This window comes from Chrysemys picta, chromosome 1, assembly GCF_011386835.1.
Source record: "Chrysemys picta bellii isolate R12L10 chromosome 1, ASM1138683v2, whole genome shotgun sequence".
Taxonomy (NCBI): domain Eukaryota; kingdom Metazoa; phylum Chordata; order Testudines; family Emydidae; genus Chrysemys; species Chrysemys picta.
The window spans coordinates 127,579,885-127,606,707 of record NC_088791.1 but is presented as its reverse complement, the minus strand read 5'-3'; the positions used below and the strand labels follow the sequence as shown (position 1 = coordinate 127,606,707).

The following is a 26,823-nucleotide window of genomic DNA, read 5'->3' as shown; positions in this document are numbered from 1 at the left end:
TAGTTTGCCATCTTTAGTTTTCACAGTTGACACCACCATTGAGGATGGGGCAATTCATACTACTCAGAGCTATTGGTTCAGGTTGTCTGCAGAAACAAAGACAGCACTGGATTATGCTCCATATTCTCAGGGTTTTCCTCACAACAATGAGGGCAAGAAACAATTAAAATAAATCTTAGCCTTTGGAGTATCCATTTAATGATACAGTCAATGAAAATAATATTAACTGGAAATATTAGTCAGTAAACATTGTGGCAGATAGAATTGTTTCTAATACCTAATAAATCAAAAGCAACACATTAAGGCCTTGATCCTTGATCCTGCACAGGGGTCTGACGGGAGCCCTCTGATCTTCAGTGACGCTCAGCCTGGGGACAAGAGTCAGCTTGCATGGTTTTAAGTGCAGGCTCCAGGCCTATGACTTAGATTTTGCTGTAGCCCTGACGTTAATTTTCAAACATTAGAAGTCAAGAATTTATTTGCTAGTGAGAGTCAAAAAAAATAAAAATAAAAAAAGGTGATTGAACAAGAAGTTTTCTAAAGAACTAATTTTACAGCAACTGTAACTTAACACATTTACTTGTAAATTCTCAGAAAATTCATTCCCTGCTTAAAGATTAAGTGCACTAAATTTTAGGAGTCACTATCTTCATGCCAACAGAGAGGTTTAATTCCTTATATAAGTATATAGCACAGCCTTAACTATAGAGCTGCCACGCCGCAACCGTAACACATATATGTATATCAGTGAAGTTTTTAGAGTGCTTCAGGATTTATTTGGATAAAAGGCATTATATAAATATGAAGGAATTTTAACTGTCTCTTGACTCGAACTGACAAGAAAACATAAGTTTGATCATCAAATATGAAATTACATAGAGGTTAAGAAACGTTCCCTGCCCTAATGAGTTTACAACTTAAGATACACAAGACAATACTTCGGGAAGGGACAGCAAAGAAAGGGTCAGAAGAAAGACTGATAGAATCTTGCAACAAATTGAGTTTAAGGAGGAATACGAAACAAAGGCAGGTGCTTTGACAGATTGGCTCCCAGTCTGAGTCTCCCAACCCAGCCTCCTCCCAATCTTCTTCCTTTGCTGCCTCCCGACTCCAAGTTCCAGTTTCGTCCTCTCTGTATGAGAGTCAAATGACTGTCTCCTCCACACTACAGGAATACCAGCAGAGGGAGCACTGAAAACACAGGATGGACGGCTGCCCTGCTGTTAGTTCCTGTTGCCTGGGTCCTAGCAGCCTGCAGAGGCCAGTATAGCAGTAATTGGAGCAAGTGTCCTGCTCAGCCCCTGCAGCCCTGGGTGGGAGCATGTCCAATGCAGATGGACTCTTTAGAAAATTTAGCTGCTGAACTCTAACCAGTATGTGTGAACTGAGATTTTCCAAAGGGTTATATGCCTCGGCCTTTCAAAAAAACAAAACAAAAAAACTCTGCATGAATGTTTTTTAGCATGGTCAAAATGTTTTCCCTAATTGTTCTTGGAAATGGCTGACCAATTTTAGAAGACACTTCCAAAAATAAAAAAAAGATTCAGCATGAGGCAGACATCTGGCATGGAAAATTTTAGCCTGAATGGTTAAAGTTTGGCAAAGTTATAAACAATGGAAAACAGGGTCTGATAATGGGAAGTGTTAGGTAACCTTAGAAATAGCCATCCCTACCAGATCCTGCTATGACGACTCTCTTGTAATTAATTATAGGGGAGCTGGTCACAATGGCCTACAGATCTTTCATATGCGATTAACTAAGAATGATTCTACTTTTGTGTCTGCATTAAAATATATTATTTGTATTCTTACTGAACTGTAGTCATGTTATACTGTGAAACAACTACTGAGAGATACCGGGAAAGCACCAATAAAAATCTGAAATCACTATATTTTAAGTCTTATAAAGAATTACAAATTTCTTATTCTTAAAAGCAGCGGACATTATCAGAACCTTGGACAGCAGTGTGGGGACTCTGCAAATAAGGGTTTTTGCCTCAGATACCATGGACACTTGTACCCCATGAGACAATCTCAGAGTTCAAAATTTTGCATCTCTCAAATATACAACAGTTATTTTAATAACTGGAGCTTTCTAATACAAACATGAGGTGTACTCTATAATGAATAATTACTGAAACTTTGAAAAAAGGTCATTTGTATATTCAGAATGCCATTTATAATTAAGAAACAGGGAAAATATATACTTTTTGGTTCTTCTCTACAGCCTTATATGATGACAGGTTTTATATTTATTCTTGTATTTTGAGATGTCAAACTACGACAATATATTGTAAGAGGATATCAAACTACGTTACCATAAAACAAAACCATACAGAAGAGGGACTTTAAGTGTTTAAAACAGTTTTTGTCACAATTGAACCTAAATTCAGTTTTAATTGCTTTATCACATCAGTGAGATTAATATATTTGTTTGAGCTTCCAAATAAATCAAGAAAGAAAATGACAAACGATTGAATAAATGTTGTGGCCATTACATTAAATGTCTGAATTTTTTTTTAATACTCATGATGTACATATTATATAGAACACATCAACTCAACATTATTAGATGATCCTGGATACAATTCAGAAATAAATTGAGAAACATTCAAATCTATTTCTCTCAACTTGCAAAAACCCCTGTTAAAATCCATCCACTCATTACTATGAAAATCCCACTTTACTTTTAATAAATAGACCTTAAAAAAAAAAGGATCACTTTTGTTTGAAATTCTTGAAAGCAATAAGATGGTCACAAGACTTGATTTGACTGCTTTGCCTCTCTACAAACTCAATAAGGCTTGCTTTTTTATAACTGATTCGTGTGCTGTATTAATCCTCTAGCATATAAAACAAATCTCTTGGAGGCTGGAACTCCATTGGCGGAGGACAAGGAAGCTGTTGTGTTCTGAGAATTAATCCATCCAGGAAAATCAAAAGCCAGCCACTCACAATACAGTAATCAGCATGTTTTATACTATGAAAGCCTTACATTTCCCATTTAGAAAACACAACTATTACTCCATTATGTAATGCCACAAAAAACCCTTTTATTTATTTGTGTTTGTTATTATTTGGCTTATACTTATGGGTTTGTATATATTCCATTGGTGGGCATACAACCATTGAGTTAAGAAAAGTGTCTATTCCAAACTGGTTAAAAGGAAAAGGGAACTCCCACTGCTTATTCCACAACCAAAGATTTATCTGGATTTGCTTTGTGGACAAGATTTTAACTCATTATAACCCAGAATAGAAAGAAATCCTTTGCATTGTTGTTTGCAAAGAAAGCTCATTTTCTGTCCAGGTTGCATTTTTGTTCATCTTACATTTTCAACACTGCATTATATTATCTAATGTAAATTCTGTAAATGTTTCTAAAATAAATCTGAAAATTCGGAGATTTTAGAATTATAAGTTTAAATACTTCCATTTTATTTTTTAAGTGCTAGTGCCTTTCACAAATCCTTCATTAAAGTTTTTAAGATAAAAAACCAAAGATTAAATCCATTTACTTTTACAGAAAAACACATTACATTTATTTTATTTTGAGAACATAAAAATTTAAAGTTTTTTCTTTAACTGCGTGATAGAATTGAGTTGCCATACTTCAGTGCTATGAACGATGATAAACATAGCTGATCTTAAATAACGATTTAACTACTAGCTAAGCTGCAGCCTAAACATGACGTGTAAATTTTATGGGAGTTATCAAGGAACTGGAAACTGACAGTGTAGACTCCACAAAGAACACAAAAAGTATTCCCTGTGCCATTTAACTAGAGATGGTACTGAATCCTATATAGCTTTTATAAACTGGAATGCAACAGATGAAGCAATTCAAAAAAATTCTTCCAGTGTGCTGTCAAGACACTTTTCTGCCACATCATTTAAAAATCCCAAATAAGATATTTATTATTTTGTTGTTTTTCTTTAGGCAACACATTTGGGCTTTTGAAATCAAAGAGAACCTTTTCTCTCTTTTCAGCGGGGTAGCCGTGTTAGTCTGAATCTGTAAAAAGCAACAGAGGGTCCTTAGTTTAAGACTAACAGAAGTATTGGGAGCATAAGCTTATGCTTTGATATGCTCTCTTTGATATTTATATTAGAAAGGAGAAGTGGTAGTCCTACCTTCGTGCATGTGATCATCTTTGTGTTTTTCGACACTTGACTACATAAGATGGCTAAAGAACTAAAAGGGGCTGCAGCCCGATAGCCCCCAGCCTAAAGCCAAAGATTGCCTAAAATGAGTGCACTACTGCTGGGCAATAATCTCATCAAGTCAGCTTTATCGACACGTCAGGTGAACACTATAAATGCCTAGATCATGTGTTTAAATGGAAGGATTTCAGCTTCCCCCAATAATTTAGGATGCAGATAAGCATAAATATAAATGTCTTAATGTTTAAAAAACTACATTCATTTTCCCTTTGAATATGGTTGTTTAAACTCTCATGCATTTATATTGACAGAAGTTTATTATTCCAAATAAAGTGATGAGTGAAGTGATAGTTGAACATGAGCAATTTAATTTAATAAGACCCTTTTGTGGGACAGAACAGAATTCATTCATAGTAGTAGTATATACAGAGTTAATAAAATTACCATTAGATAATAACTTTTGTTCTGCTTAATTCATCAAGAGCCATGTTCCCTAATTTCTAAAGCAACAGTTCAGAACAAGAAGAGTTAATCATGCACTTTTTCTTCCACCCATCTCATTCATGCCACATTCCACAGTGGCCGGGTCCAACAACAATATAGGAGGGTACCTAAAATGAAGAGGCAGGGCCTTCCATTCTTCTGCCTCTCTTGAATTAATTAACTGGAAATGAGTTTTGTCAATGTTTTGGAAAGGCAGAGGGGTGAAAAGAAACTGCTAGAATTAATCACAGTGAGAAACTACCTCTTCAGCCGTCTGCCAGAGTTCAGAAAACCCATGAGAAGTGCAAAATAAAAGGAGAGAGGGTTGAGTTACCATCCAAAGGAACAAATAAAATTCAAATAAACATCCAAGTCTCCAAAATATAGACATGCCCCAGAGCAGAGGAATGCAGCATCTGTTGCCACAACAGCTTCAACTTTGTTTTTAACATACTCAGCATAATGACTGAAAGTAACAAGGTAGAAAAGATAACTTACGAATAATTTAAATACACAGAAGGCAGCATCGTATGTGTTTAATTCAGAAAGTATTTATCCAATCTTTCACTGTCATTGCATTATATAAATACAAATATTTAAACATTCTTATTTATTTTTTGAAGTACCAACGTTTACTGATTCAGCGCTGCTGCTTTTAACATATCACAGAAGTGATATCTCATAGTGACTTTTTAACCATCATTATCTTCAGGTATAACAAATGAGATAAGTAACCATTAATCAGTTTCCTGACTTCATGACACTTTTCCACTAGCAAAACAAAGAATTAATGAAATTACTGCAAATCTCCAGATTTGAAAAGGTTTTTGCATTTGTGGTGTTCATGTGTCACAGTGGTGAATGACCATTATTGTTTGACAGTTTCTCTGGAAAAGGTAATAACGCTTCCAGCAGATTGGAACTTAAACTGGAAAAAAAAATGGAAATCCTAACAGGGCCTTCATACTGTATTATTTGGGAAAGCCTTCTTTTTACTTGGTGACAATCCTCAAAAAGTTTACATGGGACTGCTCATGAAGTTGGGTTCTTTCTAACAGATTTCAATATTAGCTTCTCATCTCGTTTCTCAATCTCCAAACCCATGTTCTTGAGGATGGAATTGTCTGCCAGTCCCTGCTGCTCCATCTGTGCAATAACCTCTTGGTTTCTTTCGTTTTGCTCAGTGAGATTTCGGATGGCATACACGGCCCACTGATTCACAACTATAGGAGAGAATTAAGGAATTTCTCATTTTACAGACAAAACAGAATGCTCATTTTAATTCTGGAATGACCCCCCCTCCCCCCCCCCACACACACACATTTCTAAAATGCAGTTTAGTAGAGAAAGATACTTAAAAAGTATGATCCTGACCCTGCGAACACTTGTACACGAGTAATATAGCTCATATGAGGTCCCACTGACTTTAGTCAAGTTAACCAAGTTTTATCTTGAATTAAAAAAAAAAAAAAAAAAAAGGCAATTAACCTACCAAAAAAAAAGGGGGGGGGGCACTCTTGGATCCGCCCTTCTTCCTTTGACACAAATATTCCATAAAAACAATTTTAAAAAAGCCAAATCTAATTGAAACTCATGGGAACATTTCTAACACAAAGCTAAAAAAAATCCCACTGCGGTTTTTGCAGCATTGTGCACTCAAGAACCTCAAAATGAAATTCGCTCTAAACAAGACACAATGAAGCTGATTGGATATTTTCATTTACAAATTCAAAAAAGGAAACAAACAAATAGTCAATTACATCTGTATTAAAATTGTTCATGCAAATGATAAATGGTGGTGTTTGTAACATAGGAGACTTATTTTTAAGAAACACAATGTTTTAGATTAAATTATACAAGTTCCGTTCCTAGTGCTTGGGTCTCTAGCATAAAACCCACTGACACTCAGAGGACCACTGGTAGGTAGTTCCTGCAGAGATGCTAATGTTTGAATGGACACAAGCAACAACTCATTTGACTCTAAAGCGAGTCCCTTCCGGCTAGGATTGAGGCACGTCAGAGGAATTAAATTTCCCGCAATATCAATCTGGCATCTTCCAAGAGAACTAAAATATTCATTTTTATGAAATGTCAGATGTTAGTCCCAATTCTGTAGTTGAAATGCTATGTTATGGTATCTTTTCCAAGACATCCACATGGGGGACAAACAATTCTGAATAATTTCATTTAAGCTTCACATGTAGAAGGATGTGCCTGTAGGGCACCAGTTATTTGCAACACATACCTTCACACATAATAGAAGGATGCACATAATTTACTCATCTCCTTGATGTCTTTTGGGCTGGACAGGATCTAAGTACAGAGACATAATACGTTTCTATGGGCATTTGCCTGTGGCAGTAGGACAGGAACAGTATGGGGAGGGTAGGAACCCCAGCCAAAAACACAACCCAAGATGAAAGGAAGTCCAATTAATTATTAATTATTTCTGTTGTGGTAGAACCTAGAGCAGAGATACTCAGACCTCAGTGGTTCAGGAGCCAAATTAGCGATCAACATTACCCAAAAGAGCCACAGTAGTGTGAATTGTTTCATTAACAGAGGGAACAAAGGAAACAATGAGAATTATAAGAAAATGCATTTTTATACACACACACACACACACATATAAAGAGAGAGAATACTATATAATAATTTATAGAATATATATTATTCTTATAGCAAAATGACTGACCAAGTATCATTATATCAACCATAATTGATTAATAACATAGTAAAAACATTCTGATTAGTTAATAATTAAATCACAGAGTGTTTTAATATCGTGCAAAGAGCCACTTATGGCTTCCAAGCCTCAGTCTGAGTATCACTGACCTAGAGTATCCAGCCCCGTTATGCTAGGCACTGTACAAACATGCATTTTCTTATTATTCTCACTGTTTCTTTTGTTCCCTCGGTTTTTTGTCTCCAATTAGTGTGTCTTGCCTTATTCTTAGATAGTAAGCTCTTCTGGACAGGCACTGTGTTTCAGATCTAAACTAAGAGGTTATGAGTAATTCATGACGTCAGAGGGTTTCTGGTAACAAGTGATGGCTCTGGACTCACAAGGGGGTGCCCAGTACAATGGGGCCCATTATTGGTTGGTCTTTAGGCACTACCATAATAAACATGATTAACAATAATAATAATAGCATTGGCTCTGCTCCCTACCTGGGTACCCAGCTAGATAGGGCAGACTGAAGAGGCAGCTAGACTGATGTCACATAAATCAAAGGATTCTAGACAAACACTTATCAGGTGATAGCACATTTGTCACATATGACTGACTGTATATAGCATCCCTAAAACTGGAGTAGGAGAAATCTCCAGCAAGGGCATAGAATTATACATCTTTTGGCTAGCAGCAATGATTGATACCTGTATTTTAATTAGTGTTGCATCAATAAAACTGCCCTTTATCTTTCAACGGTGTATTATTATTATTACATTAATGCACTGCGAGAACAGAGACTGAAAAGTCCAACAAATGCCAGTTTTTAGGGCCTTTCCCTAAAAGAGTCAGAAGAAGATTTTTACCACCACCTTCCTCTTTCATTTTCGAATTTCTGGCCAGTGGATGGATTTGTATGGGGCCAGAAAGGGATTGGGAAATCAAGACCTGGGTGAAGCTTGGGAGCAGGTAGGTGAAGAACCATAAGGGAGAACAAAGGTCTTGAAATGGGAATTCAATAATGAAGAATATCCACTGTTCCTCTCTTGTGAGCATGTCATTATTGCAGTTAAATGAATGTACAAACTATGATGGTTATATAAAGATATATTAACTGGTCATCTCTCACTGTGGGTTACCAATTTTCACAGTTAGATGAGTATATAAAATAAGTTTACCAAATACCAAGGAAACTAAACCAAATGTAAAGTAGAATCTCAGTCATCAGCTCTAATGACAATAGTTAACAAAATCGATTGGTGAAGCACGCAAACTAATGAATGCTGTGGATGAGGAGGAGAATCAGGATCACAGTCCAGCAGTACTTCCCTAGCACTATTTCAGGACATTTAATGAGGGCCAGAAGGTAGCATGATGTTCCCCCAGTGGACTGTGTGAAGCAAAACATCACTCACACTGTTTCTATGGCATAGAAGCAGAATTTCACCCACTGAGTTCCATCTGAGATATGGCTCTGAATATATCATCCATAGGGAGCAGATCCGCTGAGAAAGGTGGTGAATTTTTTAAGTAGTAATGTTTCTGACCCAAACTATAGTTTGTTTTAAAATATGAGATGTACAGTATTTTTAAACAATTAAAATTTGTATTAATCTTTGCGTTGCCATTACAGGACATGAAGATGGTAATAAGATTAATTCCTTATTATACTTCCTGAAAATGTGTGCTAACTCTACAACAATTCCTATTGATCTATTCCTATTGTCCCCATGTCAAATTAATTTGTGACAATGTAATTTCTTGTACGCCCTCAATAAAAATTATGTGATGAAACCCATTATCATCATCACATGATTTGCCATTAGCGACCACTGTACTTAAAGCTGCAAAGTGGTTTCAATAATATTTTCACTTGTTCATAACTTTCTCCTTTCCTTATCCAGGTTTTCCATTGTACAATTCAGAGCCATGAATATGTATAACTCCCCTTGTTAGCATGCTGAGAGAGAGAGACCCCTGGATGGCTGTGTGCAAACCTAGACAGACTTAAGTGTCAGCAGAGATTAAAGTGAGTCCCTAGCTAATATGCACATTACCCTCTTGTTCCTCTCCAAAGACAGATAGATAGAGAGAAAATTAAACATATTCTAAAGTCTCTAATCCTTCCAACACTTTAAGCACTTTATTGTATACTCAGCTTTAGAAAGAGAGCTTCTGAGGTTTCCATAGTTACTACAAATAAGAGCATGAGCCTGTTTGTTGTGAAACGACATAAAAGAAAAAATGCAGCAAGCATGGTAGATCTGATTTGGTAGGGTTGTCTAGACTTTAAAACAGTACATTTTGAAGTGTCAAATTAATGAATGTTAGAAGTTTACAGTATCTTTATCATACTGGAGCTTCTATATAAAGAAGGGAGAAATGGAAAGAATAAATCCTTGTTCCTTTTGTGAGAATTTCACTTCTTAGCAAATGAAAATATACAAGGTATACTCAAGATATGTCTAGTTTGCACATATTTATATAACTTTTCTGAACTGAAGCTATTTAATGCACAAATCCCAATATTTAGTTTGATTTATAGAAATGCTCTAGGCTTCCTCAACATAACCAATACATTCATCCTAAATACAGCAATTTAAGTAGCTGTTTAAGATAACCCACTGCAAATCACCCTTGAATAATTTGCCAACCCACAATTCCAATTACCTGGGAAAAAAGATGAGCTTGCACTGTGCCATGAGATTCGCGCTATCTTGAATTAATATTATAAATGATGTGGGTGAAATCTTGACCTTACTGAATTCAAGGGGATTTTTGCCATTGACTCGGGGGGGGGGGGGGGGGGGGGACGCTTGGGAGAAGAGGACAAAATTCCGCTCTGTGTTTTTATTTTCCCCACTAAACTTCTGCTAGGGTACATTGTTAAATTCTTGTTAGAAGTAGTAGTGTGGCATGGAAACACAAATGCATTATGAAAACAATCACCACCTTGCTAATGAATTATTTCAATGTGTTTGGAGTGAAAGATCAGCAACATCATTGAAGAGAGCAGTTTACCTCTCGCTCTCTAACAACATAGGGGCAAGTCCACTCCTACCCACAAGACATACTTATGAAATGTTTTGTAAAACACTTTGAGCAATATGGACAAAGAGTGTTATATAGTAACTAGGTATTATTATTATTATTATTATATACATCACTTGTGTGTCTCTGAATAGGTAGAGTAAATAATTTATGATGAATATCTTTATTGAAAGTATGTAAGTGGATCTTGTGGATCAGAGTTGAGGTGGCTTCCAAAATGTACATAGTGAATTTTTACAGGTTAATATTGTCATTAGCTAATGTACAGAACTGAATAATGATAAGATAATGAATAAGGAGTAACGAAATATTTATATAAATTCTCTTAAGTCCTTTTCATACTTTTTAATTCTTAGATGTTTCACTTAGGTTAAAATATATTGTATGGCAGTTTCTTGATATTTTTTTTTTAAGGAATACGGAGCCTTCACAGTCAAAATATGGATGGCATTAAAATGACATTCAGTATATAAAGTTTTCTTCATTGACAAATTCCTAGCATGCTATAGAAAACTGTCCTCAGCAAAAAGCTCTGCATAGTACCATACTCTCTAGGTAGTCAGGATGGGGGTGGGGTGGGGTGGAGTGGAGGGAAGAAGGGCAAGGGAGAGTTCTACCTTTGTACACTTAGGGTGAAATCCTAACAAGATTCCCAGTGACTTCAGTGTGGCCAGGATTTTACCTCTAGGCTTTACACTTTGCAGCAGAAACGTGGCGGAGTTCCTGCACTTTCCACAAGAGAGAAGTCCTTGATTACTCTCTCAATGCAGTGTCATAATTCAGTCCCCACTTTCATAGCAGGAATATTCTTTGCACCATATTTTCCAAATAAAGTGTGGAGTCAATAAATAAATGATAAATTTAACCCAAAACTGTACTGAAGATGTTTTTCGGCATATAATGGTTATTGATGGAGTTCTACTTTTTAGATCTCCTTTTGCCTAATGAGCAAAAAAAGATGTCATATTTTGTATATTAGTTCCATTATATCGTTGAAATTGGAAGCAGCTATATAATTTAAGTAGTATGAACTGCACAGTAGGAACAGACACAGAAATGCCTTATCAGGAAGCTACATAAAACATTTAAAGATTTATAATCCAAAATGCTTTATATTCCCTTCATGACTTAAAACAGTGGTTCTCAAGCAGGGGTACATGTACTCCTGGGGGTACGCAGAGGTCTGTACAGGTGGTACATCAATTCATCTAGACAGTTGCCTACTTTTACAAAAGGCTATATGAAAAGCACTGGCAAAGTCAATAAAAACTTGAAAATTTCTTACAATGACTTGTTTTATACTGCTCTATATTCTATAAACTGAAATGTAAGTACAATATTTATATTCAAATTGATTTAGAATCATAGAATCATAGAATATCAGAGTTGGAAGGGACCTCAAGAGGTCATCTAGTCCAACCCCCTGCTCAAAGCAGGACCAATTCCCAGCTAAATCATCCCATTTTTACCATATAATTATTTTATAATTATATGGTAAAAATGAGAAAGAAAGCAACTGTTCAGTAATAGTGTCCTGTGAAACGTTTGTATTTTTATGTCTGATTTTGTAAGCAATTTTTTTTATATGAGGTGAAACTTGAGGGTACGCAAGACAAATCAGACTCCTCAAAGGGGTACAGTAGTCCAGAAAGGTCGAGAGCCACTGACTTAAAACATAAAAAGAAGCACCAAGAAAATCAAAATATAAAAAACAAAAAATGTAAGCAGTTCAACTTCTTAAAGAACTTGTTTGAAACAGGTCTATATGGCTAGAAACTAGAAAAGTTTAAATATAGTACTTGCTAAACTGTGTCTGCCAAGTTGCAGCTCATAATCCAAGTCTCTAGGTGTTCTATGGCCAAGAACAAAATATGAAATGTCACATTAAAAGACTCGCTTCCGTTTACAGAAGTGATTGGACCACAAAGAAAAGAAATAAACACTTTTCCCCGTAAGTCTTCCAGTCCTTTCAGGCATTTTGTATCACAGTCACTTGAAAGATAATTCTTTTTGCCACTATAGAGGTTTTCTAGTCAGCTACTGGCACAATTAGTCACAGTTTGGATCAACAAGCTGTGATTGACCACATGTAGCCGACACTCAGACTTTTAGTCCTTCACTGTAAGCCAATTCTTTTACAAAGAACTACAAGTTATTTAATTCTTCCTATGAGTAGATTATAACAGTTTCACAAAGCCCCAACTACCATGTAAAGATGATAACAATTCAATACAGTTTTTTTTTTTTGCTTTATACAGTATTTTTACTTTGGTTTGCCATTATTTTGTATATTTTTAGCAATATCTAGTGCGTATGACACTGTCCATTTTTTTTTAAAGCTCTCGTGTTGTTACAAATGTTTCTGATCCTACACATTACTGACATCACATCTTCAACATTAGATATTCTTAGGAATTAAAACTCGTACAATTTAAAACCGCTCAGCATGTAACAATCTTGGGTAGAGATCAAGATCTGAGGACCTAGGAGCCTCTTAAGGGTTTCCCATAAGCCAGTAGGGCATCAGAGGCCAAAATGTTTCAGTCCATGCTGGCCTTTCCTTACTATGTGACCAATACCCATCATGGTCGAAGGTCTCCCTTTTGAGGTGGTCTGGCTGATTTACTGGACTTTTCTTGCCTTGGTAGGGATAGCGATAAGTCTGACCCATATCTAAAGGTGCCCTCTGAATAAGCAGTCAGCACAGGAGACACCCAACCAGGCAAGGCTACTGGCCAATTTCCAGTGGAAAAGGTAAGGTAAGGTCAGGTCAGAACAAGTGGTGGCATTGCAGTTCACAGAAGGTCTAGCTGCTAAGTTTAGTACCACAGCAGGCTATGCAGGAGCACAGTCTGGCTTCAACACCCATGCCAATGAAAGACCTAGTACCAGAGGCAAAGTTGAGGGTGTGGTTAGTGCTGACTTTGAAGAACGTCTCAGCCCCAATGAAGTGTGCACCCAAGCACCAGATGGCATAGACAAGCTTAGATTGTTCCTTAACTGATATTGATGCTAGTGTTGGCAACATTCGGTCTCTGATGCCAAAGAAGTTGAAGGCCCGGGATGAGCCAGAAATGACAGCAACTCCACCAACTCCTACATCAACAGTGAACCAGGGACAGACAGATGAGGAAGTGAAGGACCTGGTCTATGTGCCTGTGTGGTGGTAGGTACTGAAATGGGTACCGCTGAAACAGCATCCACAGGTACCACACTTGACAGCCTCTGTCATGTCGGATCCAGAGTTGACAGTATGTTACCAAGAGTCTCTCGCTTCATTGCCAGGGAGACATAGGCTGATAGTCCAGCTCTACTTTGGATACCTGATGAATCTAAGTGTTGCTCCAATTCACTCTCCAATCCACTCTCTGAAGTGGAAGACAAGCCACTCATTGAGCTCAAGTGGCTCCTATAAGTCTTACAGGTCCCTTTGCGTGGAACCCACGGAGAGGAAGACTGATCTCTCCTTCAAGAGAAATCCAAGTTCAAGAGTCTGTTCAAAGTCTATCATAGTAGTGGTTGACTGTGCACAGACAAAGCAATCTGGTGCCAGTGCAGAGGTAGGCCTCATGGCGTGTTCCAGGAAGTGCTGCTCCAGGCGCAGATCCCTAGAACTCTGAGTATGTTTCTTGATGGAGTGGCAGATGCTACACCTCTCCTTGACATGTCCTTCACCGAGACAGCAACCAAAGTGTGTGGGGGTCTCTATTAGAAATAGAGTTCCCACACAAAAGGCATTGCTTGAAACCCAGAGAACACTGCATGTCCAGGTGCTCAGCAACACCTACTAATTACAGTTGCAAATAAACTAGAATAAAAACTGAAAACAGTGAAGAAAACCTAAAGAGTACTTTAGGTTAGCTAACTACACAGAAAAAAAACATAAGGAAAACCACACGGAGTGGTGCAAGTGGTATGAAGAAACTGAGGGGGGTCAGGGTGCTGCTGTCCTTATATGGTCTTAAGAGGGGCCATGAGGAGATGCACACCGGGCATGTGTGCCGCTCCAACAGGTACTACTGTGAAAAACTTTTCCAGCTCCAACGTGCTGGTTGCACACACACCTGAGTGCTATACATATCTATGTTCATGTACATATGTATGTATGTACCTATCTATGAATTAGGTTTTAGGTGTTGTATCTTAAATTCTTGTAATGCACTTTGAGCACTCATCAGGCATAATTGTAAAAAATTGAAATAAATAAGGAAGGTCAATAAATTTCAACTAGTGTTACTATTTATAACCTAGTGCTGTAAGTATACATATCAAAACCATTCAATCTCTGCTCCCTATAATCTGCATACATAATTGACATGTATTAAAACCTAACTGGGAGTGATGAAAACCATACAATATAAACAAATTCAATACAGAGAAGAGAGACCGCCAGATTAAAAAATTACAGAAAACCTATTATTTACACACACAGTTCAAAGAGGAACGTTACTTAGTCCTTATCCAGGAAAAAATCCGAATAAGCCCCAACAGTCGCTTTACTTATCTGCAAAGACAGTTGATAATTGATTCTACAACTATTAGAACTGAAAATGCCAATATTTATGTTGGCAGAAGTATTTCCCATCTACAGTGGAACAGACTGGTTTAAGAGCCAATGTCACATGGGGGGGGGGGGGGGATTTGTCCCTGATCGTAATCCAGACTGGTCATGGTGAAAATATTTGGGCAAAATTACACGCAATCTTTTGGCTAGCAACTCAGCATAAATTTTAGCATCCACACTAATTAAAGAAATAGGTCTGTAAAATGAGCAATTGGTAAGATCTTTTCTTTCTATATGAATGACCTTAATTTTTGCCTTCTTCCATGAATCTGGAAGCTTTTCCCTCTCCAATATAAACAATTCAGTTAAAATAGGGACCAGAACTTGCTTTATAATACTTCACAGAAAACCCATCGGCACCTGGAGCTTTATTTGATTATAAATACTTAAGAATTGTAACTTCAAATTCATTTGCAGCAATCTGCCTATCAAGAGCTGCAGTCTCAGATATCTACTTATAAGTTTAGGATTTGGATGTTCTGAAGCATACAAAGTATGGAAAAAGCTAGGTTTCAGAGATCTGTTTGATGCCAGTTACTAAATCTCCCTTTTCATGTCTAATCAGAGGGATGGTTGATTTATCTTGCTTAATTTTAACTTTCTAGCTAAAAGCCTACCAGTTTTATTGCCCTTTTCATAATATAAGTGTTTCCTCAGTCTTGCCTGTTAATCTCATTTATTTTCTTATACATGCTTTCAGGTCCTGTAGATTTATAACTATCTTCCAAAACAAAGTTCTTTAACCAAACTCTCTTCTTCAGGAGCGCTCATCTTTTTGAGGTATGATGCTTTGTTTATAAAGATTTCCCTCATTACCACCTTTCCAGCATCACAAAGAAATTTTTATTGATCCCTTCCTTATTTCCTTGTATATATTTCTGAAAATTTTCTTCCAGCTCTTTAATTCTAAGGTGGGGGGAGAGGTCTCTTCAACTGCCAGGCCCTTTGTTTTTCCACTGAGTCTCAAACTTCTAATGTAATATATGGGGGGGCATGATCAGACCAAATGATAACTCCCAGATTAGTTTTTTGACTAAATTAGCCAAGGTCATACTAACAAAAATCATATCAATCCTGGAATAAGATCCATGAGTAGCAGAATAATATGTATAGTGCCTGACATCTAGATTCATCTTCTGCCAGACATCCACCAAAAGAAATTTGCACTTGCTCCTTCCAAATGCCCTGTGTGTACATTCGATCAATCTAAAGTAGAATTAAACATCTCATTAAAATCCATCCCCATGAATAATATGCGCTTCCCTAAAACTTCCTAAATCTCTAAAAAACTGATCAAAAAGGGTGGTTGCCCTTGACTGGGAGCATATAATTTGGCTAAGGTGAGATCCAGATCTTTGATAAACACATTGAATAGCACTGGGCTGACAACAGATTTCTGCAGGATCCCACTAGAAATGTGCCCATTGGGTAATGACTCTCAATGTGCAATTACTTTTTGATATCTATCAGTTAACCAGTTTTTAACCCATTTAATATGTATTCTCACGTTCTCTCTCTCTTTATGTGAGTGAAAAGTACAAGGTTCACTCATCTAGCAGCATTACAAAGAATTAAAATAATGAAAGGACCAATTTTAATATGGAAATTTTGTCTAGTCAAGTATTCTAGAGCTACTGAGCTACAGCAAACATTTAGGGATAGCAGGCTATTTTTGTCTCATATGCCAAAGATTACAAAACTTTAAAAAATTAAGCCATAACCTCTAGTTCGTTTTACTTTTTCCTATACTCAAATCTGTAACACTAGCTTAAAACCATATATATGACACATTCATTTTTGCTGCTCAGGCTGCCAATTTTTTTTAAATTATGACTTACATTTTTAATAGAAACCCATAATTTATGAGTAACTATAAATCTTTTGGTTTCAGATGAGAAAGAAAAGTCACACTCTTGATCAATTTGAAGTTGAATGCTCCACAGTTATGATGTTCAGTTCTTAAAGTTCTCTCTATCACCATAATCCCTCCTAATATTCCTGACAACTCTACTGAAATATTACAATTATCTTACAACTATCAAAGATTCAGCGGGTTGTTACATTTACAATTACCTTTAGTTACTGTTATTTAATCATTCAAAACTTCCCAATTTAGATCTTTTTCCTTGATATAGAAAAACAAAATTCTTCAGAGAAATTTTAACACGTGGCACTAATTCTATCAAATTGTTATTAAAACCAACCAGCAAGGTGGAGAGTTGAAGCAATAGGGAAAAAGGCACTGTTAACAAGTTGATTAAGTATTGGACAGAGATTCAACTACTGTAGTAACTTTAAGTTTAGTTTTTCTGTTAACTTGCCAGGGAAACGCAAGGGCTTTGTGTGTGTCTGAGCATGTGCCACGTGTGTATAAAGACAGAAACATGTATACTACTTCAGTAGCTTCTCAAAGCCTGGCATGAAAATCTACCAATCTAGGCAAAAAATCCACTCAACCCATCCTCCAAGTAAAATAGTACAAGACTGATTTTATACATCTTTCCATCTGTACATTTTTATATCTTTGGTGTGCTAAATATACAGCTGGCTAGGAGAGGATGCTACCACTTCTTTATTATTACCCTCCTAGCTGGTAAACTTTTGGCACCAGATCTCATGGACTAGCTAACTTATACCTGAGATGTGTTCATATAACCTGTAACTTACTATTCATAAGCCTCCAGTAGAGTGCAAAGGAAGCTGACTCACATTCAGGACAAAGCTCTCTTTTTTAGATCTTTAAAATATTCTTCTTTAGAGTATGCAAGTCAGCAAAGTACCTAAACACATGCTTATCTTTTAGCACGTGCTTAAGTCTTATTTACTTCAAAGGGACATAAACGTGCTTAAGTGCTTTAGTTGATTCAGAGTCTTTGGGTAACATTTGTGGCGTATTTTCTGTCTCTGCTGTTACTTAGGATTTTCTAATGCGCTGTGACACACAAATAATGAAAACAACTGAAGTGAATGAAAATACTTTCAACAGTGTCATGTACACCAAGTGATGTCCATCAGTGTGAGGAAAAAATTTTGAAGCGAGCATCAGAGGAAACATATTTTGTGAAGTTTTTCCTCTTAGGTTTATGTAACATGGCTGCCATTAGTACAAATCAGGCCAGCTTCAAATTGTGCTTCAAGGGAATTTCATGATGATATAACCTAAAACATAAATCTCTACAGATTTTTTTCAGTTTAATTTTTGTTTCCTTTTTGGGTGTTTTACACTATTTATTTTTTAAAATAAATGTAGCTGAATTTCAAACCAAATATTTTGAAAAGTCAAAAAAATTAATTTTCAAATGACCTGTCTAACTTTATTTATATACTGCAAATAGTTTTGGTGCCCCCTCAAAAAAGCAATTTTTTTTGTGTGAATTTACTATTCATCGAAAAAAACCCATCCAACTCTAATTGCAGTAATCAAGACAGAAGATGTCGAGGGCCTGTAAGAGAGCTTTAGTGATGGAGAAAGAAAGGATTTTGGAAATATTATGGAGAAAGAAGTAGCAAGATTTGAACATGGTCTAGATGTGTGGAGCAAGCGTCAGAAAAGAGTCAAAGACGGCCCTCAGTTTACTGGCCTAAACAACAGGGAAAATGGCATTGTTGTCAACAGTGGCTGAAAATAGGATAAGGCTGGAAGGATTGGGGAGAAAAGATGCAGAGTTCATCTTTGCCTATATTAAGTCTGACATTTCTGGAGAGACATGCAAGAAGAGATGTCAAAAAGACAGGTTGAAATATGGAAGGTTGTTGCAGAAGGCATTCCATTCTTAAAACTATTTTTGGACCACTCCTTTAAAAAAGAATTTTTGGGTCTCAAATTTCTCATGCTTAGTCTCAGCCCAGAGAAGGGGATATATTTATTTATTTATTTATAAAGAGGGCCGAAGGAAAATCAAGCAAGCTATTTGAGTAATAAGGCAGTGAAATATATTTTCTCTGTTTCATCTTTTGGTGCTCTGTAGTAACTCAAAATCCACTTTCTTTCAGGAATTCAAGCTTGTCATGGATTTAAGTAATCAAAAGAGGATTAGGTCAGAGGTCAAATATGACAAAATTTGGTTTAGAAATAGTGAGTTATTAACTTTAATGCCTTACTTTTACATGCACGAGTTGGCGTTTTCGGAGATTATTCTTCTGAAGGGACTTACAAAATTATAATGTGTGCAAGAAGGTCCTCACAAATGTTATAATATACTGGCATTACTTGGTCCGGACCAGCACAAGTAGTACCTGTGTACTGTGCTAATGGTCATAGTTGGTACTGGTAGGAATTATGAAAAAGGGTGAGGGATTTCAACCACACAGACTTCCAAATATACATCTCTTCCTGGGTGTAACATGGCAGGTTTATATGTTCTAAAGAAGGCTTGAACTTTATTTACTTATTTATTTACTCAGGGTAAGCACAGCTCAAAACCTTTTTTGGTATGGAAGATTCATAGTATAAATGCATCCTGGGATGAACAAACTACAGGAATCACAGTGAACTGCAATGCTTCCAGGAGATCTAGGTTTTATTTTTTAATCCAATTAATCTAATCTCCAAGAACATTAATAAGAGGAAAAACAAAATATGATTGCCAGCATCACTAACCCGGAGGAATACCATCACAAATTATACCCTCTCTAGATGTTATAAAATATAGAACCTTGTGGTTGGGTCAGTACCGGGATAAAATACCTCTAAGAAATAACTGTATACACACACATATGTATCACCTTTCATCCAAAGACCTCAAAATGCTTGGCAATCATTAACAAATTATACCTCACAACAGTCCAAGAAGTAGATGAGTATCAACTCCATTTTATAGAGGGGTAAACTGAAGTACAGAAGGTTAAGAGGCCTGACCAGCTTCACACTGCCAGTCAATGGCATTTGGGCACAGAACTCAGGAATCTTTACTCCCAACATGATGACCTAATCATTAGACTGCAGAGGAAAAAATGTATAAAAACAAGGTATTTTTCATCTACAGAATCTCTTCCCTGAACTGCCAATCACACTTCTCCCCTTGCGGTTTAGTTTTTTCATATTTGGAAGGATCTTGAATTTAAAGGGGAGAGTGCACTCATTTGTCACAGTGACAGGACAGGTAAGAATTATTTGTGCAGCTGGTAGAGGAAGGACATTCTGTATTCTCTCTCTCTTTCTCAAAAAAAAAAAAATCCTGTAAAAGAAAATAAAAAACCCAAGCTAACTGCAGAATGATGTTAGCGCCTAGAAGACCCAAATAAGGCTACGGCCTCACTATACAAGGCACTGTGCAAAGACACGGTAAGAGACACTCCTGCCACAGACAGTTTACAATCTCAGGAGACAAGTTAAAATGTTGGTGAAAGGAAGTATCACCAGCCTATTTTACATATGGAAAATAGATGCAAAGGGCGTTTGGGGATGGGATTTTCAAAGCTGCCCAAAAGTGCTGGGTGCCCAGTTCTCAATCACTTTGAATAGGAACTGGGCATCTAATTCCCTTAGGAGCTTTTGATAAACCCACTCTAAGTGACTTGCCCAATGTCACATAAGAAGTTGGTGGCGCAGTACAGCTGGGAATGGAGTCTGGACACCCTGAGTCAGAGGCCATTGCCTTTACTACAAAATCATCTTTCCTCTCTGAAGACTGGAAGCCTTACATTTTATCTGCAAGAATCTTCACACCCTCTGGCCCCTTAGTGGCAGGAGTGTTTGGGGAGTGGACAAGTCACCTTCCTCACTGAAAGGAGTCTTTGTGGGTAGCAATGGTTTCACCTATCAGCACAGCAACAAACAACACTGCTGAGGTCTGATGGGACCCATTTGAATCCGGCATGCTGGTGTTTCCGCAGGAAAGATGGCATAGTGCAACCACATCTCTCAGGAAGCCCTGTAGCATGGAAGATTGAGGGCTTTACATTTGAGCTGCTCACTATGGATTAGCACTTATATAGAAACCACAGAGAAAGTGTAGCAGCAAGCCGAGATTCTGCCTATTAAAGGAAGGGAAAGGAATCAGCCCTGATGCTCAAAAAGTGTTCAGGTTCCTGTTCAAGGAATGGGTGTAATTTTGTACCAATTCCAGCTCCTGGATAAATCAGCTCAGCTATGCATAAATGCAAGACACATGCAGAAGGATTTATATTAAAGTCTGTGTAGCCATCATAACCAAAAACCTTTCAGAATTTCTGGGTTTTTAAAAATCTCACAAAGGGGAGTTGAATTTGGCAGGCTTGGCAAGATAGTGCTTTCCTTTTTGGCGGTCACCCTTTTTATTTTCTTCCTAGTCTAACCCACTCAGCTGCCATCTTGTTTTGCCATTGGCACTACTGGCCAGAGGGGCCAACCCCTGATCTAATCCACCACATTCAGGGTCCTCTCTTCTCCTTCCAGATCCGGCCTCTTTCGAGCCCACCAGGTTTCCATCAACAGCCTTTACCTCCTGTCTGAGTCACCAACAAATTATTGCTTTCAAACCCTCAAGGAGTATGATGCCAATCAGTACTGGTTTATAAACAACACAGTATTAATAATTCTATGTGCTCAAGAATGAGAGCAGCAGCAACACAGCATGAAATAGCACACACGGTACAGGTGCAATAACCCAGAGCTGCCCCCAAGGGGAGACATGCCCACCAAGACCAGGAGATTTGAGCCTTACTTGTAGGTTGAGAACCACTGGTCTACAGGAAGGGTAAGGATAGTGTGTTTCAAATGGGAAGATCTTGGTTTGTAGACAGTGATTGGGAGAGTACTAGTACTGTTTTCTCCCTGTGCATGCACCATGTTAGGTGAAATACTATTGTCCTGTCTATGTCTATGAAAATACAGAATTGTGTAATGCACCTAAAAATTGTTGAACGCATTGAGAGAGTCTGTGGCAAGCTTTTCAAAGAAAGGCAACGTACTAGAGATAGGCTTTTTCACATAAATGTGGCTAACTATATGATGGCGCACTCTAAAAATTTAATAACCCTTCTATTTTTGCTTTCTACTGGCTTCTATTCAGCAATGAGGCTTTTTCACAGTATGTGGCCTGTTTTAGGTTGCACTCTAACTCTGAAATAAAATGTCTGTCAATTCCCCCAAAAGTCTTTCCTGGCATTTTACAAAAACAAACTGCCATTGTTGTAGAGCATAGCAACTTGATTTCTTCTATCTTTAGCCAGAGGTTTCATGAACCACAATTATACTAGCTGCTGCCATGAAGTCAAAAATATTTTGAATCTACCTCTCAGATAACTTTCAGACTGAATATAATGGTAGAAGTTTAAAAGGGAGCATCTGAAAATTAGCTTTTATTTATATTTTCTATATTTTTATCCATTATCCAAACTAAGGGCTCTGTGTGTGTGTGGATTCACAGCAACCACTGGAATAAGAAAGCCTAAAGTAACCACAGGTTTCCCTTTCAATAATGCTGCCAATTCTTGCTTCTCATCAGTGCCCAGCTGCGCGATTATTAAAAAAAAGGCAGTCCCTGTTTTTCCTTCAAGTATTACTGCACTTTTGATTACAGAAAATTTTGCCAGACTGGAGTTCATATAACACAGACACTTACTGTGCAGGTCATTCAAGTTAAAGAGACTTTCTGTTGTATTCAGCCAGATGTAAAACAGCAGAATGGTAAAAATCTTCATTCCAATACATCCATACAAAATCTGAACACATTTTGAAAAACACTATATATTCAAACCTGTATTTCACTTCTTAGTTTGGAAACAGTTTTGGAAGTAGTGGCTTATTCAACAGAATTCTGTAATGCAGAAATAAAATTCAAGACAATTACAGAGGCGCGTTAACTGTAAATGGCAGAACTTACCAATTGTTATCAAACTGCAATAACTTTGACAGACCAATTAATCCTACTATAAGTATAGGGAAAAAATCTGTTGACTTTTTCCACAGACAACCACTGTCTCTCTGAACATGTGCAGTATGCTTCTGGTACTCCTAAATGCCAGAAACAGAGCACAAAACAAATGGAGAGCAAGCCACAGGGCACTCTATTGCTAATTAAAAAATGTATTGAAAAGTCCTCAAAAACATGCTTGCCACCCTAAATAAAAGTTATTACAAAGGTATTCATGGGAAGTTATGGCACAGCAAAATTCTGCTTAGAATGGCCTTTGTCAAGGCAACTTTGAGTTAGGCGACTCCAGTAAATATTTGCTACTTTCAAGTTTACCTTAAAATAGACCTTTTTGACCAAAACACTGAGCCCAAAGAATCCCTTTGGTAATTAAGTAGGAAAGGATTACATTTCCTTAAGAAGAAGAAGAAAATAGTTTCTAACTGGACGTACGTCAGGTATGCACTTATAGCTTTTTTTTTTTTTAATGTGAGGGAAGAAAGCAAGCAAGCAAGCAAGCTTATTTGCCATTAACTGCAGTTTTACTTGGTTTCTTATATAGATCCATTTTTATAACATAGGCATGTGCCACTGGGTGCTGAGCAAGAAAACTTCAGGGGAGCAGAAACAATACAGCCATGAGCATCTTTCCTTTAGGGGTCTGAATCTTCAGATGCGATATAAAGAGCCATAGTCCCTGTTCCACTCCAATTTCTTTTCCCTCTTTCCAAGTCGCACAGAGGCCAAATCTTCAGCTAATGTTTATCAACACTGTTCCACTGACTTAAATGGAACTATGTAAACTTAGACCAGTTGAGGATCTAACTCGAAGAAGCTGTGTAGATGGGTTGGAAGTAAATCTATATGCACAATCATCTTTGATTATTTTTCTTTTACTTTTGAAAACTGCCTGTTTAGATACCCTGCTAGGGAAAACTAACCCATCATCCAAAGATGTGGGTCAGATCTGACAACTAGACAGACTGCTTGACAGCTCTCTGAAACTGGGCATCCAATCTGAGTGCAACATCAAGAGGCTAAGGCTGCCTGGACATCTTAATTGAACTCCAACAAGTAGGTTTACAAGTCATCAAGATGGAGATATTTCTTAGATACACCATAGAAGCTGTTCTAGATTTAATGGAATATAATCTTAGGGGTCCGTAACTGGTCTGCATAGACAGTAATTCATTTTGAAAATGTCATAGCAGAGACTTCTTCCCTTTTGGATTTATTTCCATCAGATACCAATAAAGGGACTTATGAAAGTATTTTGTCCTCTCTAAATAATTACAAACAGCTCTTTCAACTTCTAACATGGCAGTCTAGCATCTCCTCGGAAATTGTGTGCTTTACAGGGGAAAAAAAAGCATTTGTAGAGGTTTTCTCTGCAAAAATTATGGAATCTTTTACCACAAGAATTACATAGAAAATGCAATTCTCTTTTGATGATTTTGTGTGTCAAATTTGGAGATTGAATTCAATTAGTGAAATATAGAACATAGGTTAGGCCTGCTTTAAGTGGAAATCAAAATGCAACCTTAACTACAGAATCGTTACAGATGCCTTCATAATAAATATCAAAAATAAAAATAGATATCTATGCAATGTTTAGTAGGAAATCTAAGCGGTTTTCCTATAAAAAGGAATCTGAGTATAACCTACTAGGAAAGGCTCAACCCAAGAGAAATCTGAGAAATGCAGCCAAGTATTAAAGTTAAATCACAAAAATAGGCATTGGGACTGTAAAAGTGAATTTTGGGAAATGCCCTCTATATAAAGTTCTCAGGTGTTTCTGTAAACCCCTGAAGGAATAATATTGTGAACAGCTGAACAACTCTTGCAAGGTGACAAGAACTCGGCTCTCAGTGAAGTCAATGAGTGTTGAGGGCATTCTTTAATTTACACAATCTAGCCCTAAATCCTCACCCGACTGCTGAAGAGTGCAGTTAGAACTATAGCTAGGAGTGGCTCTATAATTGTATCTTATCATGCATTTATATGATTTCATTGTTTGTTTTTCTCATGAAGTGATTTTACACAAAATGCTTTTTAAATTAAAAAATGGACTATATATTTACACGACATTACAGACCTGATTTTTTTTTTTTTTAATCACGGAAAGAAATCATAGGTGTTTAAATGAAACTCAAACTTTCTACTCTTGTGGACAAAATGAAAAACATGCAGAGAGAACAATTTAGTAAGATGAAGCCTGAAATCCTTAGGGTTTTCATATTCTAAAGACTTTTTAAAATGATTTTTAACTCTGGCTTCTCCTAGGCATTGTACATTTATAAGAGTGATTAGATTCTGTCAAATGTTTAATTCAGTTGGAGATGGTTATGTGTCCTTTCCATATACAGCAAAGAGTTGAAAGGAACTTAGGCGAATGGTTCTGGTGAGACTGCCTTCAAAATGTATTATGACATCAAGGAAAACGGCAACACAATTACAAGTGATCATGTATAATGAGCTTTCTGTTAGTCTAAAAATCTATCAGAACAGCCACCCAAGTACTTGCAATTAAAAAAAGAAATAAAAAGAAAGAGAAGACAGACCAAGTGTCTTTGGATCAGAGTTGCAATTTTGGCAAAAAAAAAATTTTTTTTTTTTAAAGTGGAAGTGGGCTGGCTGTCTAATCTCAGTAAAGGTGGATTTTTTGCTTACAGACAGGGTAGATAAAATGTGTTCCAAACTGAGGTTGAAAATAAAATCTCCCTAGATTATTATAATTTAAAGATGCACTAATCTGTTTTACACTCATATTTGATCAACAAACATGATCTAGCCTTAGTGCCCAGAGGTAGCAGAATGTACTACAAAGCAGGAGACCAGAAACTAATTCTGAACTCTTCCTCTTGCTCTCCCAATGAGACACGCTGGGAATGCATCACATGGAATGCTTAGAAGAGGAGGGGGAAGTCAAATTCATGCTGCATAACAGCATTAAAGGAGCACTTGACCTTAAGGATAAAGGTGGTCTCCTGAGGTCTGTACACAAGTGAAAGGGAGGGTGGAGGACATCATTATGAAAGGGCAGGTTCAGGTACTTAATTTCATAAGCCAGGCAGCTTCCAATCTCTTATTTGAAATGGATTCATCACTCATGTGTGAGAATATGATGGTAGGGAGAGAAACTGTGACTAAATATGGTCAGATATTTGAGGCTGAGAAAGTCCTGAAGGCAGTAGCCAAAAATAGAGAATCAAAATAATAATTTTGACCATTTCAGAAAAGTTTGTCACAGCAAAGCAGGACCTTACTACCCACCCACCATTTAAAAAAAAGTTGTTGAATTTTGTATGTTTATAAGAATGCATTTAAGCAATAAGAAGGCAAAACAGAACCAAGTGCTAACTAACATGAAAGAAAAGGTTAATGCAACATTAATATCCCAATGACAACTCCACAAGAGTGAGAAAGTTCAGGGTTAATGTACCCACAGCAATCTGAACACTGCCCCCTTGTGTGTATGCATAACAAGTCTGTGATGAAAGCTCATATTAAAAGGTGTTACTACATTAGATAAACCTTTAAATTCAAACAAGTGGCATTTCATCTTCGCTCCAAAGTGTTACAATGTCTATAATTGCACTCATAAAAAGTCAATTATATCAAAATGTATGGAAAAATATTACATTAGTTATAATTTTATAAATAACTGAGCTTTGTTAAGAACATAAAAAAGACCAACGGTGCAATTAGTCCAGTATCCTGTCTTCCAACAGTGGACAATGACAGATGCTTCAAAGGGAATAAACAGAACTGGGCCCTTGTCAAGTGATCCATCCCCTGTTGTGGAGTCCCAACATCTGCCGGTCAGAGACATGGGGTTGCAAGTCCCTGAGCATCTTTGCTAATAGCCACTGATGGACCTACCCTCCATAAACTTACAAAATTCTGTTTTGCACACAGAGTTATATTTTTGGCCTTCACAATATACCTGACAACAAGTTTGACAGGTTTACTGTGCGTTTTGGGAAGTACTTATTTTTATTCGTTTTAAACCTGCTGCCTATTAATTTCATCAGTTAACCCCTGGTTCATGTGTT

The 26,823-nt window shown here is 37.1% G+C and overlaps 1 protein-coding gene across 3 annotated transcripts in view; it reads right to left on the bottom strand.

Annotated features, from left to right (window-relative positions):
- Positions 1 to 5,168: 5,168 nt before the first annotated feature.
- The window catches only part of ATXN10 (ataxin 10), a 172,687-nt gene continuing 151,032 nt past the window's right edge, over positions 5,169 to 26,823 (bottom strand). The window contains exon 11 of one of the 3 annotated variants that reach the window (XM_005299980.4): positions 5,169 to 5,870. In XM_005299980.4, coding sequence (XP_005300037.3) covers positions 5,680 to 5,870 — 191 coding nt within the window. In that variant the 3' untranslated portion in view covers positions 5,169 to 5,679. Of the gene's footprint in view, positions 5,871 to 12,604; positions 25,180 to 26,823 lie in introns of those variants that run through there. The other 2 variants (XM_042846864.2, XM_042846823.2) reach the window with 2 other exon arrangements.